The sequence below is a fragment of the Callorhinus ursinus genome, unplaced genomic scaffold (assembly GCF_003265705.2).
Source record: "Callorhinus ursinus isolate GAN/ISIS: 27379988/994484 unplaced genomic scaffold, GSC_fseal_2.0 scaffold1, whole genome shotgun sequence".
Lineage (NCBI taxonomy): Eukaryota > Metazoa > Chordata > Mammalia > Carnivora > Otariidae > Callorhinus > Callorhinus ursinus.
In genome coordinates this window covers 120,541,880-120,558,528 of record NW_027397063.1, presented here as the reverse complement: position 1 = coordinate 120,558,528, position 16,649 = coordinate 120,541,880, and the positions used below count along the sequence as shown (strand labels likewise).

Sequence of the window (16,649 nt, the reverse complement as noted above, 5' to 3'; positions counted from 1 at the left end):
ACCATTTAAAAAGATGAGATTTATTATTTCCACCCCCCCCCCCCCCCAAGAAAAAAACCCCAGCAGGATTTCAAGTTTAGAGTATTTTGTACATAGTATGAGATATCAGTCAAGAGGCCTAATTGAGAACACCAGCTCAGTTTATAATAGCAGCAAGACTGCACAGTCGTTTAACTGCTCTGGGTTCATTTCCTTACCTTGTTTCTTTTTAGGTTCTATCTCAGTGCCTGGTACATAGTTAAGGTAGTCAATAAATGTTTTTTGGGTGAATGAATTAACCTGTAAAACGAGTAAAATCATGTACTGGGTCCTAGTTTCTCAAAGTATCCTAAAGACCCTAGAATAAAGCTTCTGGAATAAAATGGATCAAAGAAATTTGTTAAACTCTATTCCATTGATTCTCAAAGTTAAATATGCCTCAGAGTCATCTGGAGGGCTTATAGTCTTTTAGGTTTACCCTCACACCTCCGTATTTAAAGTAGGGTAGTGAATTTCTAACAAGTTCTGAGGAGGTAGGGAGATGTGATGCTGGTTATGCTGGTCCTGCTGGGACCACACTTTGACAACTTTTGTATCTGTATTTCAGTTGAGGTGATTCACACTGACCTATTGAAGGTTTAAAGAAGCACTACTTAAGAAGGGGAAGCTGTTTAACTCTTAACTCAGTATTTCTAAAACTTATTTGACTTTAGTACCCATTGTGTGTGTGTGTGTGTGAGAGAGAGAGAGAGAGAGAGAGAGTGTCATCTGTCTTATCACATTATACCCAATGTCTGTGAACATCCTTGGAACTATTTTTGTGTGGGTCCTACTTTCAGAAACAAAGCCAGCTCACATCTGCAGTGTTTTTCACATGTAAAATGATGATTTTGCTTGTTTGTTTTGTTTTTGGCATGCTGGGGTAGGTGAAAACTTAATTATTATTTGGCATGTTAGGGCAGGTGTTAGTAGTGAAACTCTCAGAAATTGAATCCTGTTGCACAGATGGGAGATAATATATTCGTGATCTGCATGGAAACATTTATATACCTTTTTGATTTTTGCTGACATAAATTTGGGATAAATGTAAGGATGTATATAGCAAGCAGAGTTTCACGAAAATTGAGCCCAAAATGATGAAATGATTTCTCTCTCAGTACTTTTTTTAATCTTTTATTCATATTTCTCTTTCTGCATGTCTGTTTTTAATCTGCCAAACACATTTTCATAACTTCAGTTCATGGCAAAATTAGGAAGTAATATTTTATCATGAGAATTGTTTTCTCTAAAGTCTCAGCTAGTGTTTCTTTTCTCTAGTTGTTTTTTGAAATGTAGGCTAATCTTGTCTCCCACTATAGCATTCTGTTTTGCATGCTGGATTTTGTTGACTTCCCTGCATATTTTAAACATGGTTGTACTTATTCTGGTCTTCTTAGAGTAATGGATATAATAAAAGATTTCGGTAATTATCAGAAAGGGGATATTTGAGAAAGAAGTGATGATTACAAACTCTTCAGATATTAAATGTAGCACAGAGAGTCTTCAAACTTGAACTTAATGGAGTACTTTATGTTCTCCAAGGCTGTGGATCTTTCCATTGATGAGTCCAGCTTGACGGGAGAGACAACACCTTGTTCTAAGGTGACTGCTCCTCAGCCGGCTGCAACTAATGGAGATCTTGCATCAAGAAGTAACATTGCCTTCATGGGAACACTGGTCAGATGTGGCAAAGCAAAGGTAATTTTTTCTCTTGTTTTGAAAGTAGCAGTTTCTTTGTTTTCAACCCTTTTTAAAGTTCTATTTGGTAATTTTATGTCTCTTTTTAAAAATATATGACGAAGGGGGGGCACCTGGGTGGCTCAGTCATTAAGTGTCTGCCTTCGGCTCAGGTCATGATCCCAAGGTCCTGGGATTGAACCCTGCGTTGGGCTCCCTGCTCAGCAGGAAGCCTGCTTCTCCCTCTCCCACTCCCCCTGCTTGTGTTCCCTCTCTCGCTGTGTCTCTGTCTGTCAAATAAATAAATAAAATCTTTAAAAAAAATATATGACGAAGAAATGACAATTGAACCTAACCCATAGCCACTATTTGTGAGACCAAGGCGCCTATGTCCCTGAGGTGTAATATGTCCATAGTTCTGCCGTTTGCCAGATAATGGAGCCTTAAAAACATAGTCCTCAGTATCTGTTCTTTTTTTTTTTTTTTTTTAGATAGAAACAGCGGCACATGGATATGTTCATTACTAGCTAAATAAAAATTTAATTTATGATGATGGTACTGGCTATCATATTCTGAATATATATCACTCACTGATGGATTTTAGATATTTTGTTTCCTGGATTCTAATACTTCACAAATATAAAAGACATGATTCAGTAGCATTTGAGGGGAAAAAGAAAATACATTAAATGTCTCTCTTGAGTATAAGATAGTTTTGAATTTCAGAAATATTGATACAGACAAAGAATGGGCCTCAGAATTGGGTCAAGGCTTATATAGTAAGGCATAAATACTAGTGATCTATAGTAATACCACAAAGTTAATTTGCTAAGGGAACCTTGGATATGTGTGTCAGTCATCTTGACTGTGGGTAAGACTTTGGAGAAAGTGAATGAGAGGTTTTTGTTTTTTTTGCTTGAGAGAGGTGATTCCATTTGAATGTAAATGTATTTTCCTGTTTTTCCCTTTAGGGTATTGTCATTGGAACAGGAGAAAATTCTGAATTTGGAGAGGTTTTTAAAATGATGCAAGCAGAAGAAGTAAGTACTTACTTTGTTAATGATGTTTTAATTTCAAATCTGAAATTCTCTATTACAAGTAGAGGAACAGAAAGTATTGGTGGATTATTTTATGTGCTATTGAAAGTAGTATTTTATTCAGAATATCACTCAGTTGTCTGTGTTTAAAAACATAATTGGAAAGACTGTATTTGAAAAGGCTTGACTTGACATTGTTAATATGCTAAAACATTTTGATATTCATTGTTTATAGGAGAAAAAGGTTTATAGCCAATTATTTATAGGTCCTATTCTTTTTAGAAAGATTAATTTTAAAAATCACTAAATGGTATATTTGTCTTCTACCAAAATTCCCAACTTTATTTAATTCCAAGTAATGGGGGGAAAAGATTGTGAAGTAAAATAATCTGGAAGATATTCTTGTTTAAGGATATTGAAGAATAGTTCTCTCATTGAAAATACTTTCTTATAAAAAAGAAGTTGCATTCTACCTATGTCATATTCTCCCTGAGTCATCTGGATTTCTCAGGTAACCTGCCAAGATCCCAGTATGTGATGCAGTATATAAAACCATTCCAAGAAGCTTGGCAGTGAGGGAAGTGCTAGAGAAGGGAGTTGGCCAGTCAGGGAGCCAGCTGGAGAAAAAGACTTGGATTGCGAGCTTGTTTGTGGATACAGAAAGGAGAAGATTGGAAAAGTGAGGGGCAGTGAATGGTAATAAAGTCCTGGAGAAGCTGGTAGGGAGAATAGATTTCTTCTCAAAAACAGGTATGGGGAGCATGGACCTTTTAAATAAACAAGCTTTTAAAAGTCTCAGCCTCAGTTTCCTCAGTAAAGGGAGTCATACTGATCTTAAGGGAGAGATGTGTATGTCATGGGTATGTTAAGAGCTAGCATGAATATGTGAAGCACTTAGCAGAGTCCCTGGCACCTATTTTATTTTACTAAATTTAGCTCATTGTAGTGACACTCTTCTCCAATTTGTCAAGGCACCAAAAACCCCTCTGCAGAAGAGCATGGACCTTTTAGGAAAACAGCTTTCCTTTTACTCCTTTGGTATAATAGGTAAGAGAGGAGTGAGTATGTATATCTCATCTGTTTACTTAGGTTTGTGTGTGTGTGGGGGGGGTGGTAAGGCAGTTTAGATAGCTGTGTGAATTTGTTTATTCATTTAATTAATTAAATTTTAGCTTACTACTACTTTTTAAAAATTATAAAACCAGCCCCCAACCATTGTCCTTTTCTACAAAGATAAATTAGAACTCCATGTAATTCCTATAATCAAGGAGCATTTCTATAAACATTTTTGTATTTGTCTTTCTAGTTTTCAACAAAATGTTAGTAATGTTTTATGGACTATTTTTCCTTTTTTGTTTCACATTTTCTTCATAAGCATCGTGTCATTAAATAGATGCTCATTGAATTGATGTCATGAAATAGGTGGTTGTATAGTACTCCATTATATGGGAAAAAAATATCTTAGACCTCTTGAAGACATTTCTATGTTTTTTGAGTTTTTAAAAATTACGTAAATGATTCTTCAGTGAGGATATCTTATTAAATTCATAAAAGTAAAATTATTGGGTCAAAGAGTATCCATGTAATTTTCAAATTTTTGGCATATTTTTAAAGTTTTTTGTTTATATTGCCAAATAATACCTTTCATCAGCAAGACAGAGGTATTTCTCTTCCAGCACCCTTGCCAACTTTGTTGTCATTAACAGACAAAAGACTTCTCATTATTTTATTTCACAGTTCATTATAGAAAAACAGCACTCTCGTCATATGTGTTGGTCCTTTTTATTTCATGACCTGCCAATCTGTCTTATCCCTTCTTCTCTTGTGGCTTGAGTCTCAGGTTGGTAACAGCTCTTTGTACAATTAGGATATCCATCCTTTTTTTATGTTTTTTCCCTCCAATTTTTAAATTCCCTTTGAGGGATAAATATAATAAACTTGGTACGGGAGAGAGAGTAATTGAAACATCTTCTGATATAATTGTCCTATTAATCTCTGCAGTTATAGTTTCTGTCTTTGTTCAGTTCATAAAGGCTATCCCAACCTCATGTTGTGGAAAGTGTTTATGTTTATATCTATTTAAACATCAGTCAACTACTTCAGTTATTATTTTTGACACTTAATTTTACTATTTAGAATTTATTTTAGTATAAGACTTAAGGTAGAGTTAATAACATTTTTACTCAAAGGTTAATTATCCCAATACCTTTAATTCTGTAGTCCATTGTTTAGTCACTGAGTTGAAATGACATCTTTATCATACATTAAACATTTGAATCAATTTTGGAGTCCTTGCTCATTTAATTTTTCCATGATGTTATTTGATTTTTTAATTTTTTAAAGCTTTTATATATTTATATGTCTGAGAGAGAGAGAGAGCACACAAGCAAGGGGAGCGGCAGGCAGGGGGAGAAGCAGGCTTCCCACTGAGCAGGGAGCCCAATGTGGGACTCAGTCCCAGGACCCTGTGAGCCAAAGGCAGACGCTTAACTGACTGAGCCACCCAGGTGTCCCTCCATGATATTATTTTAGTTATTCTTGTTAGCTTAAAGTTTCAAAATAATAATACAGTTTTAAGTTAAAGCAGATTTCTGCTATGCAGTTTCAGTTAAATAATTATTTAAATATTCTATTGATCTCTCTGCCTTCATAGTAAAGTAGAATGTAGAAAGGTATTTCATTCCTCATTTTTAACTAGTAGGTAGTTAATTTGATTATTTGATTATTACTGTTTATTTTCTAGAATTTATAGGAATTTGATAAGTCTAAGGGCATTTAGCCAGTGAAATCTCCCCAGTTATATTAATGCTGTACCATGAAACCACTTCACTTTTAGTGATAAGAATCTTTCAACTTTATGATTATCTGGTTTTAATATAATGCATTAAACAGTTTTTCTTGTTAGGATAGTATATGGAATAGGATAAAGGTTAAGATCAAAATCAGAGGTCAGCAGACTTTTTTGGGGGGCGGGTAAAGGGCCTGACAGTAAATATTTTAGCCTTTGGTCCTTACCAAAGTATTTCCAGTATTCTCCAATGGAAATGCTCAACTCTGCCATCAACAGGAAAGCATCATAGACAATATAGAAACAAGTGGATGTGGCTATGTTCCAACAAACTTTATTTACAAAAGCATGCAGGAGGCTCACAGATTATAGCTTGCTGACCCCTGGTATAGTTCATTGAACATAATTTTTTTTGTTAGAATAGTATTTTGGATAGGATCTTAGAGTGTCACCATCTGGATTATTATTTTATAATTGTAGAAAGATGAAGAAAAACTTGTTTAAATGTTTATATTGATCTAGAATACAATCTTGAAGTGGCTTTATTTTATTGTCTATAATGATACTGTTTTTTCTCTCACAAAACCAGTGGTGCACTCCATGCCCTCCTTCATTTCAGAGACAAAGGTTAAAGCAGAGTATGTTGTTCGGTTTATGTTAATTGATTTTTAAAAAGATTATTTATTTATTTGACAGAGAGAGAGAGAGGGTGTGCACAAGCAGGGGGTGGGGTAAGCTGACATGGGGCTGGATCCCAGGACCCATGAGATCATGACCTGAGCCGAAGGCAGATGCTTAGTCGACTGAGGCACCCAGGCACCCCATATATTAATTGATTTTTTTATTTGTAAATGCCATTAAAAGTAGTAATTTTTAAATGTTAATGCAATTTTAGATATGTTAAGTAAGATAAATCACTCTCTGAGCCAAGTCCTAATTAAGTATTCTTTTGTTTATAGTACGAATTTTATACATATTGCCTGGATATTTAGTTAAGTAAAGTTCCAGGGTTTATTTTTGTAAAGCTGTTAATAAATAGATCTATATGTCTTACTCTACCTTCTTTTTTTCTCCCGTTGTATGAAAATACTGGTAATATTTTCTTATAGTGTGAATCCTCAGATATTATTGCTTTAAGGGGGGGTGGGTGGCAGCAGTGGTAACAAAAGGTAAAAACGTGTGTGTGTGTGTGTGTGTGCGTGTGTGTGTGCGTGTGGTGTGTGTGCATATACAGCATTGACTTTAAGCAGCATTAATTTTAATCTCCCCTGCTCAATGGATTTTTGTAAAATCATGTAATTGTGATCTGATGCACCTTCCTTTATGTCAGGGGACTTTTTGGCTGCCCTCAGCTTGTTATTCTATCCCATCTATACTTATGTGATTATATATAAAGGGAAACATAGTTATTTGATTTTTGTTCCAGGTATCATCATGTTGGTTGGCTGGTTACTAGGAAAAGATATCCTGGAAATGTTTACTATTAGTGTAAGGTAAGTTCTAATCATTTGTTTATAAATTGAGTCTCTTTTCCCTCTCTTATTTCTCTAATAGGCATAGGTTATATTCCATTATGGAGGTATTATATGAACAGAAAAGAGAATAGTGTTTCTACTTAAATAGTTCAGAATTCATATATTGAAATGAATTCTAGGAAAATGAAAACCTACATATATAGCAGAAGAAAACCTGCACCAGATGTCTGGTATTATCAGTCTAATACTGCATTTTTATATATCAGTAGACAAGCATTGCCTAACTGAAAACTAGCAGCATGAAAGAGAAAGACCATAATAATAGAAATTGAATAATCAGTCTCAGAGGAAAATGAAAAATTGAAGAAATAGAAAAATTTATTTTTATTTTTTATTTTTATTTATTTATTTTTTAAGATTGATTTATTTGAGAGAGCGAGAATGAGAGAGAGAGAGTACATGAGATGGGGAGGGTTAGAGGGAGAAGCAGGCTCCTCGCCGAGCAGGGAGCCCAATGTGGGACTCGATCCTGGGACTTCAGGATCATGACCTGAACCGAAGGCAGTCGCTTAACCAATTGAGCCACCCAGGCGCCCCGAGCAGAAAAATTTAGAAAGCATTTTTATTTTCAGAGATCTGTAAAGAAACTGCATTCATGATAAACAGATTACTTAAAAGAGGATCAGAGGACAAAAAGAGTTTTTAGAAATTACGATTTTAACTGCTCAAATTAAAAATTCAGTATAAGGGCTGTAATGTAAAGTCAAAGAGGGATCCCCCACAAATCAAGTAAAATGTCCAAAACAGAGAATGGAATAAAAGTGACAAAGAATAATTTAATAAATGCCATATCTACCCAATAAGAGTTTCAAAAAGAGGGAAGAAGAAATTACATAAGAAATGATAGAGTATTTTCTCAATCTGAAGCAAGACGTGAAATTTTTATAGTTTGTGTGGATTCTCTAAATGCCAAACAGGATGAAAAAAACGCCCAACCTGGATACATCATTATTAAATTAAAGAAAACAAGTTAGATCATCTATAAAGGAAGGATAATTAGACTGGTATCACATTTCTCATTGGCAGTTGCAGTTTCCACCATGGATTTTTTTTATTTTTGAAAGAGTTTATTTTTTTATTAGAGAGAGGTAGGAGAGAGAGCATTGGGGGGGTGGGGGGAGACAGAGAAGCAGACGTCCTGCTGAGCAGGGAGCCCGATGGGGGCTCGATCCCAGGACCCCGGGATCATGACCTGAGCTGAAGGCAGACACTTAACTTATTAAGCCACCGAGGTGCCCCCATGGGGTCTTTTTAGACTCTTCTAAACATTTCAACTGACAAAACTTTAATAGGTCACAATTGGTACCTGTGCTCTGAACAGTGGGGCAACTTAAGGCAGCCATCTTCTGAGAGTCTCTGCAGCAGTTCAGCTTTAGGTACAAGGAGGTTGGGATGACCTTGTGAGTTGGGGAGCTACCCTGGGTTAAAATGGTTCATACTTCAGGGCGCCTGGGTGGCTCAGTTGGTTAAGCGACTGCCTTCGGCTCAGGTCATGATCCTGGAGTCTCGGGATCGAGTTCCACATCGGGCTCCCTGCTCGGCGGGGAGTCTGCTTCTCCTTCTGACCCTCCCCGTTCTCATGCTTTCTCTCTCTCTCTCATTCTCTCTAATACATAAAATCTTTAAAAATTAAAAAAAAAAAAAAAAAAGGTTCATACTCCGTGAGGGCCAACATCTCTGGAAACATACTTTCCAGGGTGTTTGCAAGAGACATGTCCAGTTATAAGAGTCACCTACACTTAGAAACCCAAAGTGATGGCTTCCTGTAAGATAATTAAAATTCTTCTAGTCCATAGATGGTTTATCAGTCAGGAGATCCCTTTATCATAAGCAGTGTTGCCTAGCAACATAGTTGACCTAACTACCCTAACCAGGTCACTAGAGGAACAGAGCTAGAGATTTACGGGAAAAGGATTTTATTAACCCTTCCTCCACAGTAACATTGGATTACATTAGAGAACAGTGGGGCAGTGCTATCAAAGTATGAGGGGAAAGGATTTTAAATCTATAAATCTAGGCAGAGACAACATATCTATCCAGTTAATTACAAATAGGTAAATAATCAGAAAATTTATTCCTTCCCTGTCCTCTATGAATTATAGTAAAACAAGGATGAAAAAAAGGAAGATGATGTGTGGGATATAAGTAAGAGTAGAACTCACCTAGGCATCTAAAGAAAAGAAATGTTGGATAACAGCTCTGTCGTAGGCCTAGGAAGTAATAGTTCAAATGTTAGAACAAAAACAGTGAATTTAAAAAAAAAATCAAATGGAATAAGTAGGTTGAATAAGAGGTTAAAAGATATTTGTGATAGGGTGAAGGAGTATATTTTTTTCCTTAAAGGAGCAAAAATACAATTTGAAACTCTTGGCTTCAATCTGTATAAAAAAGACTTGGGTGAAATATGAAATAAATTTACAATGAGGCATGAGTGTGAGATACTAAACATTAGCATATTATCTATTGGACTTATTTTTAGATTTTGAGGGGTTTTTTTTTGAGAAGTTCAATTTTATAGATTGATATTTTTATTTCTGCTTCAAGGTCTTACAAAGGACAAAGCATTAAAAAATTTTTAATAGAATAAAACTCATTCTATTTTGCAATTATATGGGTCCATTGTCCTTTTATAAATTTAAGTGAGATATATTATGGGATCTTTTGTGACCTTATTTTTCCTGTGTCTTGAAGCATTATATTATTTTATTACCCTAGCAATTATTTTATTTATTTATTTATTTTTAAAGATTTTTATTTATTTATTTGACAGAGAGAGACTTGACACAGCAGGGGGAGTGGGAGAGGGAGAAGGGGAGCCCGATGTGGCACTCGATTCCAGGACCCTGGGATCATGACGTGAGCCGAAGGCAGACACTTAAGGACTGAGCCACCCAGATGCCCCCTACCAATTATTTTAATAATTATTTCCAGCTGTTCTAAAAATGAGTAAAAACAGTAAGAATGCAGAAGAATGATGGGATCACTTATAGGGTTGATGTAATAATAAAGTAAATCATCATTATTCTGTTATCCTTTAATTTTTTTATTATGTTGCTCAGAAATATTACATTGTCGGGCGCCTGGGTGGCTCAGTTGGTTAAGCGACTGCCTTCGGCTCAGGTCATGATCCTGGAGTCCCGGGATCGAGTCCCACATCAGGCTCCCTGCTCAGCAGGGGGTCTGCTTCTCCCTCTGACCCTCTCCCCTCTCATGCTCTCTGTCTCTCATTCTCTCTCTCTCAAATAAATAAATAAAATCTTAAAAAAAAAAAAAAAAAAAAAGAAATATTACATTGTCATTTACAAAGGTATAAAAGAGGTCTAGAGACAGTCATTGTCTTTTTTTGTTTTTACTCATTAAAGTTAAGAATCATAATTTTTTGCTTTCCACCATAATGCCAAAGAATAATTGATAGAAGAGTAATTGGACAAACCAGAAGATGATTGCAAGGAGACAAAGAGCCACTGTATGCTCTAATGATGGGGGTGAAATTTAATAAAAAAAGTGAAATCTTAACACTCTGAATCTTTGGATGATGGTAGTCTAAATTTTCTGAAACTCCTGAATTAATGAGTGAATAGTTTCTTTCTAAGGACAAAAGGGAAGGATAGGTATTCCCTTTCAGTTAGTCATTCTACAGCAAGGAATTCATCATGCAGTGTTTTCCAGCAAGAAACCTAGACCACCCCTTTTTGTTAAAAGTGTGCGTGTGATAGTTTTGTTTAATCTTTTATGATACTTGTTTTCCAACTTTTACTTTATACCATTTATAAGTGGAGAAAACCAAAGGCTGATGTGAATATAAAAGTGATTAAAAGGAAATAGATGACATAGAAATGAAAAACTAATTGAACTCATGTTATTGGTGTTTATAAATCTAAAAATTGTTACAAAGATGATGACTGTTCCTTTTTCAGCAGAATTACGAGCCATCCACAATTTCAAAAGTGTTGCATTTTGAAGATACAAATACAAAAAGTGAAACCAGAATTGATAAGCCTATAACCTATTGGAAATGTTTATTGAATTTGAAATCAGTATTTGTAAAGTGAATGTATTCCAGGTTCTTTCCTGACAGTTCATGAGCCATACTAGTTGCATCCAGAGGACATTGCCCCTTTCAGATATATGTATACCTTCAAATCCAGGAATGTAGTTTAAGGTTAAAATTAAAAATTTCTAATGACGTTTTTCACCATCCATTTTATTCCTCTGCAAATTATTTATAAAGTGACTTAAAAACAAAAGAATGGAAAGGTCCATTAGATCTAGAGTATGAACAATGATGTCTATTTTTCCTGATACATTGAGGGTTAATGGAAGCCTACGAAAAAAGTTTTCTGTTTCAGCTTAGAATAGTTCAAAAGAGAGAAGGAAGTACTAATGATAGCACATATTTCTTTGGAGCCTAGTGTGGGGCTTGAACTCACAACCCTGAGATTGAGACCTGAGCTGAGATCAAGAGTCAGACGCTTAAACTGACTGAGCCACCCAGATGCCCCGATGAGCACATATTTCTTGACTCTTTGTGTACACTATTTAGCCAGTGGTATTGTGTCATTCACTGGCTTTCTAATTTTAGAATTAACCTGTAAACAGAGCATGAAAGCTTAATAATGCTTTACAGAAGAGGATGCTAATGATTACAAGTTAGATCATGCTAAGGAAAAAGTAGGTAATAGAAATTGGTGAGTAGAAGCAGTGGATGCAACAATATTAGAATGAAGAACAGGAACGCATATGTTCTTACCTGTAGGAGAGTCAAGAGCTAATACTTGGAATGGGATAAAAAATAGACTTAATTTGATTTTTTTTTAAATTTGCAAAAGGAAACTAATTTTTTGTTGTGATAAAATACATATAACATAAAATTTACCATTTTAAAATGTACAATTCAGTGGAATTAAGTCCATAGTGTTGTACAACCACAACCATTATTGAGTGTCATCACCCCAAAAGAAAACCTTGTGCCCACTGGGCAATCACTCTTCTTCCTTCTCCCTAGCCTGTGGCAGCCACTAAACTGCTTTCTGTCTCTATGGATTTGCTTATTGTTAATTTCATATAAATGGAATAAAAACACTATGTGTCTTTTGTGTCTGGCTTCTTTAATTTAGTATAATGTCTTCAAGGTTCATCCATGTTGTAGCATGTATCAGTACTTCATTTCTTTTTATGGTGGAATACTTTATTGTATGGATACACCACAATTTCCCATTTATCACTTGATGGACATTACAGTGATCTTTTGGCCATTGTAAATAGTGCTGCTATGAACAGTCATGTCTAAGTTTTTGTTTGAATGCCTCTTACTGTTAACTGCATTTATAGATGAGAAAACTAAACTACGGAGGTAGACTAATAATAGCTCAGGGTCAAACAGGTAAAAATTGGTGAAGCCATGGGTATAAATCTAGGTAATCTGATATCACAACCTACATTCTTCAACCACTACACTTAACCTGGCAGCTAGTAGGTATCCAGTAAATGTTAATCAACTTTCCCTTCCTCTTGAGGCCATTTTTGAGTGTTAATAGTATTAATTTTATATTGTATTAGTCTGTTTTAAGTAACAGCCCATTGAAATTGTTGCTGTATGTACTATTTAATTTATACTTCAATACTAAGTATATATTGGTTACAGTTTGGCAGTGGCAGCAATTCCTGAAGGTCTTCCCATTGTAGTCACAGTGACTCTAGCCCTTGGTGTTATGAGAATGGTGAAGAAAAGGGCCATTGTGAAAAAACTGCCTATTGTTGAAACTCTGGGTAAGTATGTGGTAATATGAGCATACTTATGCAATAGTGTGTTAGTTTACATCAACAGTGAATCATCTTCAGGTTGTACGGTTTTTGTCTGAGAGGCTAGAATAGTGGTATTTGACTTGTGGCAAAGTTAAGTATGGTTTTCAGAACCAGAAAAGGTAATTGAAGTGTATGTCTTTCCGGACAGTGTACTTACAGAGAAATCTTACTGTGTCATGGAATGTTCTAATCCTTAAATCATGTAAAAAAGAAATCTATAACAAATGAAACCTGGAGTAAAATTAATAGAATTTTTTTCTTTTGACATCTCAAGGAAGATAATTGATAATCATAGATCCTAGAATGTCATATTCCAGGTGAATTTGCTGATAAGAACAATAAACATACAACAGTTGCAAAATGTTGCTATAACATAACTTTATGTTTGCTATGAAACTTCTTTTTTAAAAAATTTAGGAATCCAAAAATACTGAATTTAATTTTTTAGTTTGCATTATAATATTCAAGAGGCAAAATAACTACTCACTGAAAAAATTATATGGGTTTATATTTAGGTACCCTTAAAACTTCCTAGAAAATGTATTATATAAAGTTATAATATAAAGCTAATACTGAGAAGCTCTGTAGAAATTCAGTTGCAGGTTAATAAGAAAAAGTCAACATTTATCACTATTTTTTAATTTTAATTTCAGAACTTACTTTATGGTGGTGAAAAGCATAATGAGAGAAAACAATCTTAAAATTGTCAGTGAGCTTGATTTGTACAAAATTAAGAGAAACCGGACAGGCTTCCAGAGTCTTTGATTTGTTTTTAATGTGAACTTGTTTATTTCTCCCTGACTCTTTTGGTGACATGTAATGATTTATTCTGTAGGCTGCTGTAATGTGATTTGTTCAGATAAAACTGGAACACTGACAAAGAATGAAATGACTGTTACCCACATCCTTACTTCGGATGGTCTGCATGCTGAGGTACTCTATAGATTTTTTTAACAACAGTTAAAGATTCTTTGTTAAGAATCTTTGGTGTTTAGACATTCCTAACAATTCTAGTGTCTTCAAAAGGGCTATAAATTCATTATCAGTGGGGCCTTTTCCTTATGCTACCAGTCTTGATCCCACTGCATTTGTACAGTCCAGAAACTTTGAATCATCCTTGGCACCTGTCTTTCAATCACCCCTAGCCATTTGTTACCAAACTCTTATTCTTGCTCTATATGTAGCTTGAGGGATCTTTTAGAACCAAATGTTAGCAAGTTTATTTTAATTAATTAATTAAGATGTTTCAATGGCTTTCCATTGTGACCAGGAGTCTTAAGTATGGCCTTTCAAGGCCCCTACATATTTTGTTCCTTATTTCCTTCTTTATCCTTATGTTTCACTTTGCTTTCTGGGTACCAGATGCATGACTTTATGATTCTCTCAGTGTGACAAAACTCCTCCTTCTTCAGGCCCTTTGCTGCTGTTCTCACTGCATAGGACAGTCTGTTATGTCTTCATCCTTTGCAACTCAGTTCCAACCAACCAACCAACCAACCTCCCTCCCTCCCTCCCTCCCTTCCTTCCTTCCTAGGCAATTAATTAGCATACAGTATATTATTAGTTTCAGAGGTAGAGTTCAATGATTCATCAGTCTTATATAACACCCAGTGCTCATTCCATCCCGTGCCCTCCTTAATGTCCATCACCCAGTTTCCCCATTCTCCCCATCTCCCCTCCAGCAACTCTCAGTTTCTTTCCTATGATTAAGAGTCTCTTATGGTTTGTCTCCCTCTCTGATTTTGTCTTACTTTATTTTTCTCTCCCTTCTCCTATGCTCCTCTGTTTTGTTCCTTAAATTCCACATATGAGTGAAATCATGTGATAATTATCTTTCTCTGACTTAATTTCAATTAGCATAATTTTCTCTAGTTCCATCCATGTCATTGCAAATGGTAAGATTTCATTTTTTTGATGCCTGCATAATGTTCCATTGTATGTATATATACCACATCTTCTTTATCCGTTCATCTATTGATGGATATTTGGGCTCTTTCCATAGTTTGGCTATTGTGGACATTGCTACTATAAACATTCAACCCCACTTCTTTAAAAAAGCTTTGCTGACCACCCAGAACTGGCCATATGTTATTTGTTTTCATAGCACTCAGTGCCTTTTAATTTTCAGCCCAGGTAAAATTTTCTGTTCTTTATACTATAAGTTGTAATAGAGCAGAACTAAGTTGCCCAACACAGGGCCTGCCTCCTGGTAGTAAATACTTGTTGAAAGAATAAATGAATAGATGAATTATTTTATTTTAAAAATAATATTTTTGGCAGTGTCTTAAGTGCATGTCATCTGTGTGTGTTGGTTAATTTTGAAGCTAGGTAAGGACAAGTTCCAGTTTCATCCCAGTCTTGAAAGGATTTCTGGCTGGTATGTTCATTCACACTACTTAGGATGGGTACAGTATTTTAAATTGTATTTGCATCCAATTTGCTACATCATTAGACAGATTGACAGAAATTGTACTTAGGTTTATTTAATTCCATTTTACATAGGCTTTAAAATGAGACTATTGATATTTAGGGTGTTAGATTTGGTTAAGGATACCCAGTACTGTTGTTGAATGTGCCTTTTCTGGATGATTCAGGGTCATTGGGGTTACATGTGCTTGTGTGGTTCAGGTATGGAAGGTAGAATATAAGTTTCTGTTGTTTTAAGCCCATACTTTCATATGTCAAGCATTAACTGTTAATTTCTCTCTAACCTGTCTTATTTTTACTGTGAAATTTAACTTTTGTTGGCTTAGTTTGTTCTAGCCATACGGAATAAGCATCTGGCTTTTCTCTACCTCTGATTTTTAAAACTGGCATGTATACTATGTTAAAGTAGTTTGTAAGTGCTAGGTTAAATCATGTAATGTCTCTGAGCCTGCATATTTGCCAAAAGAATTCTGCTTTTTTCTGGGTTTCAGGTTTGTCACAAATGTTAGATGTGGAAATGGATTTGAATTCTTGGAAAATTTACTGTTTATAAATGTAATGTTATATAAATTTAAAGCTCATTTTTGTATAGAGGTTCTCATGGTTATCCTTTATTATGGCATATTTTAAGTAGAAACAATATAAAATTATATTAATTATTTTTATATTAATATAAAATATATTTATTAAATATATATTTATATTAAATATATAAACAATATAAAATTATATTAATTATATAATAATTATATATTAATGTCTACTTAAAATATACTATACATTGTTATAATTATTAATTTAATTATTAATGTAATTTTGGTTTGTCGTTATTGTAAAAATTAGAATCTATATTCTTTTTTTTAAAGATTTTATTTGTTTGACAGAGAGAGGCACAGCGAGAGAGGGAACACAAGCAGGGGGAGTGAGAGAGGGAAAAGGAGGCTTCCTGCTGAGCAGGGAACCCGATGAGGGGCTCGGCTCGATCCCAGGACCCTGGGATCATGACCTGAGCCGAAGGCAGACACTTAACGACTGAGCCATCCAGGCGCCCCAGAATCTATATTCTTTTTTTTTTTTTTTTAAGATTTTATTTTATTTGAGAGAGAGAGAGAGTGCACGAGTTGGGGAGAAGGGCAGAGGGAGAAGGAGAGTATCTCAAGCATGCTCTGGGCTGAGCTTGGAACCCAGCATGGGGCTCAGTGTCACGACCCATGAGATCATGACCTGAGCTGAAACCAAGAGTTGGGCATTTAACCAACTGAACCACCCAGGCACCCCAGAATTTATATTCTTTTAACTATTAAATGTTCTTTTAGACACATGCTTTTCTAGGTATATACACTAACAGTAATCATAATGTAT

General features: G+C 35.1%; 1 protein-coding gene across 2 annotated transcripts in view; it reads left to right on the top strand.

Annotated features, from left to right (window-relative positions):
- The window catches only part of ATP2C1 (ATPase secretory pathway Ca2+ transporting 1), a 167,345-nt gene that overhangs the window by 102,885 nt on the left and 47,811 nt on the right, over window positions 1–16,649 (top strand). For both annotated transcript variants that reach the window (XM_073900231.1, XM_025882304.2), the window contains exons 8-13: window positions 1,561–1,716; window positions 2,667–2,735; window positions 3,704–3,779; window positions 6,947–7,013; window positions 12,700–12,824; window positions 13,696–13,793. In XM_073900231.1, the coding sequence (XP_073756332.1) occupies window positions 1,561–1,716; window positions 2,667–2,735; window positions 3,704–3,779; window positions 6,947–7,013; window positions 12,700–12,824; window positions 13,696–13,793 (591 nt within the window). The remainder of the gene's footprint in view (window positions 1–1,560; window positions 1,717–2,666; window positions 2,736–3,703; window positions 3,780–6,946; window positions 7,014–12,699; window positions 12,825–13,695; window positions 13,794–16,649) is intronic.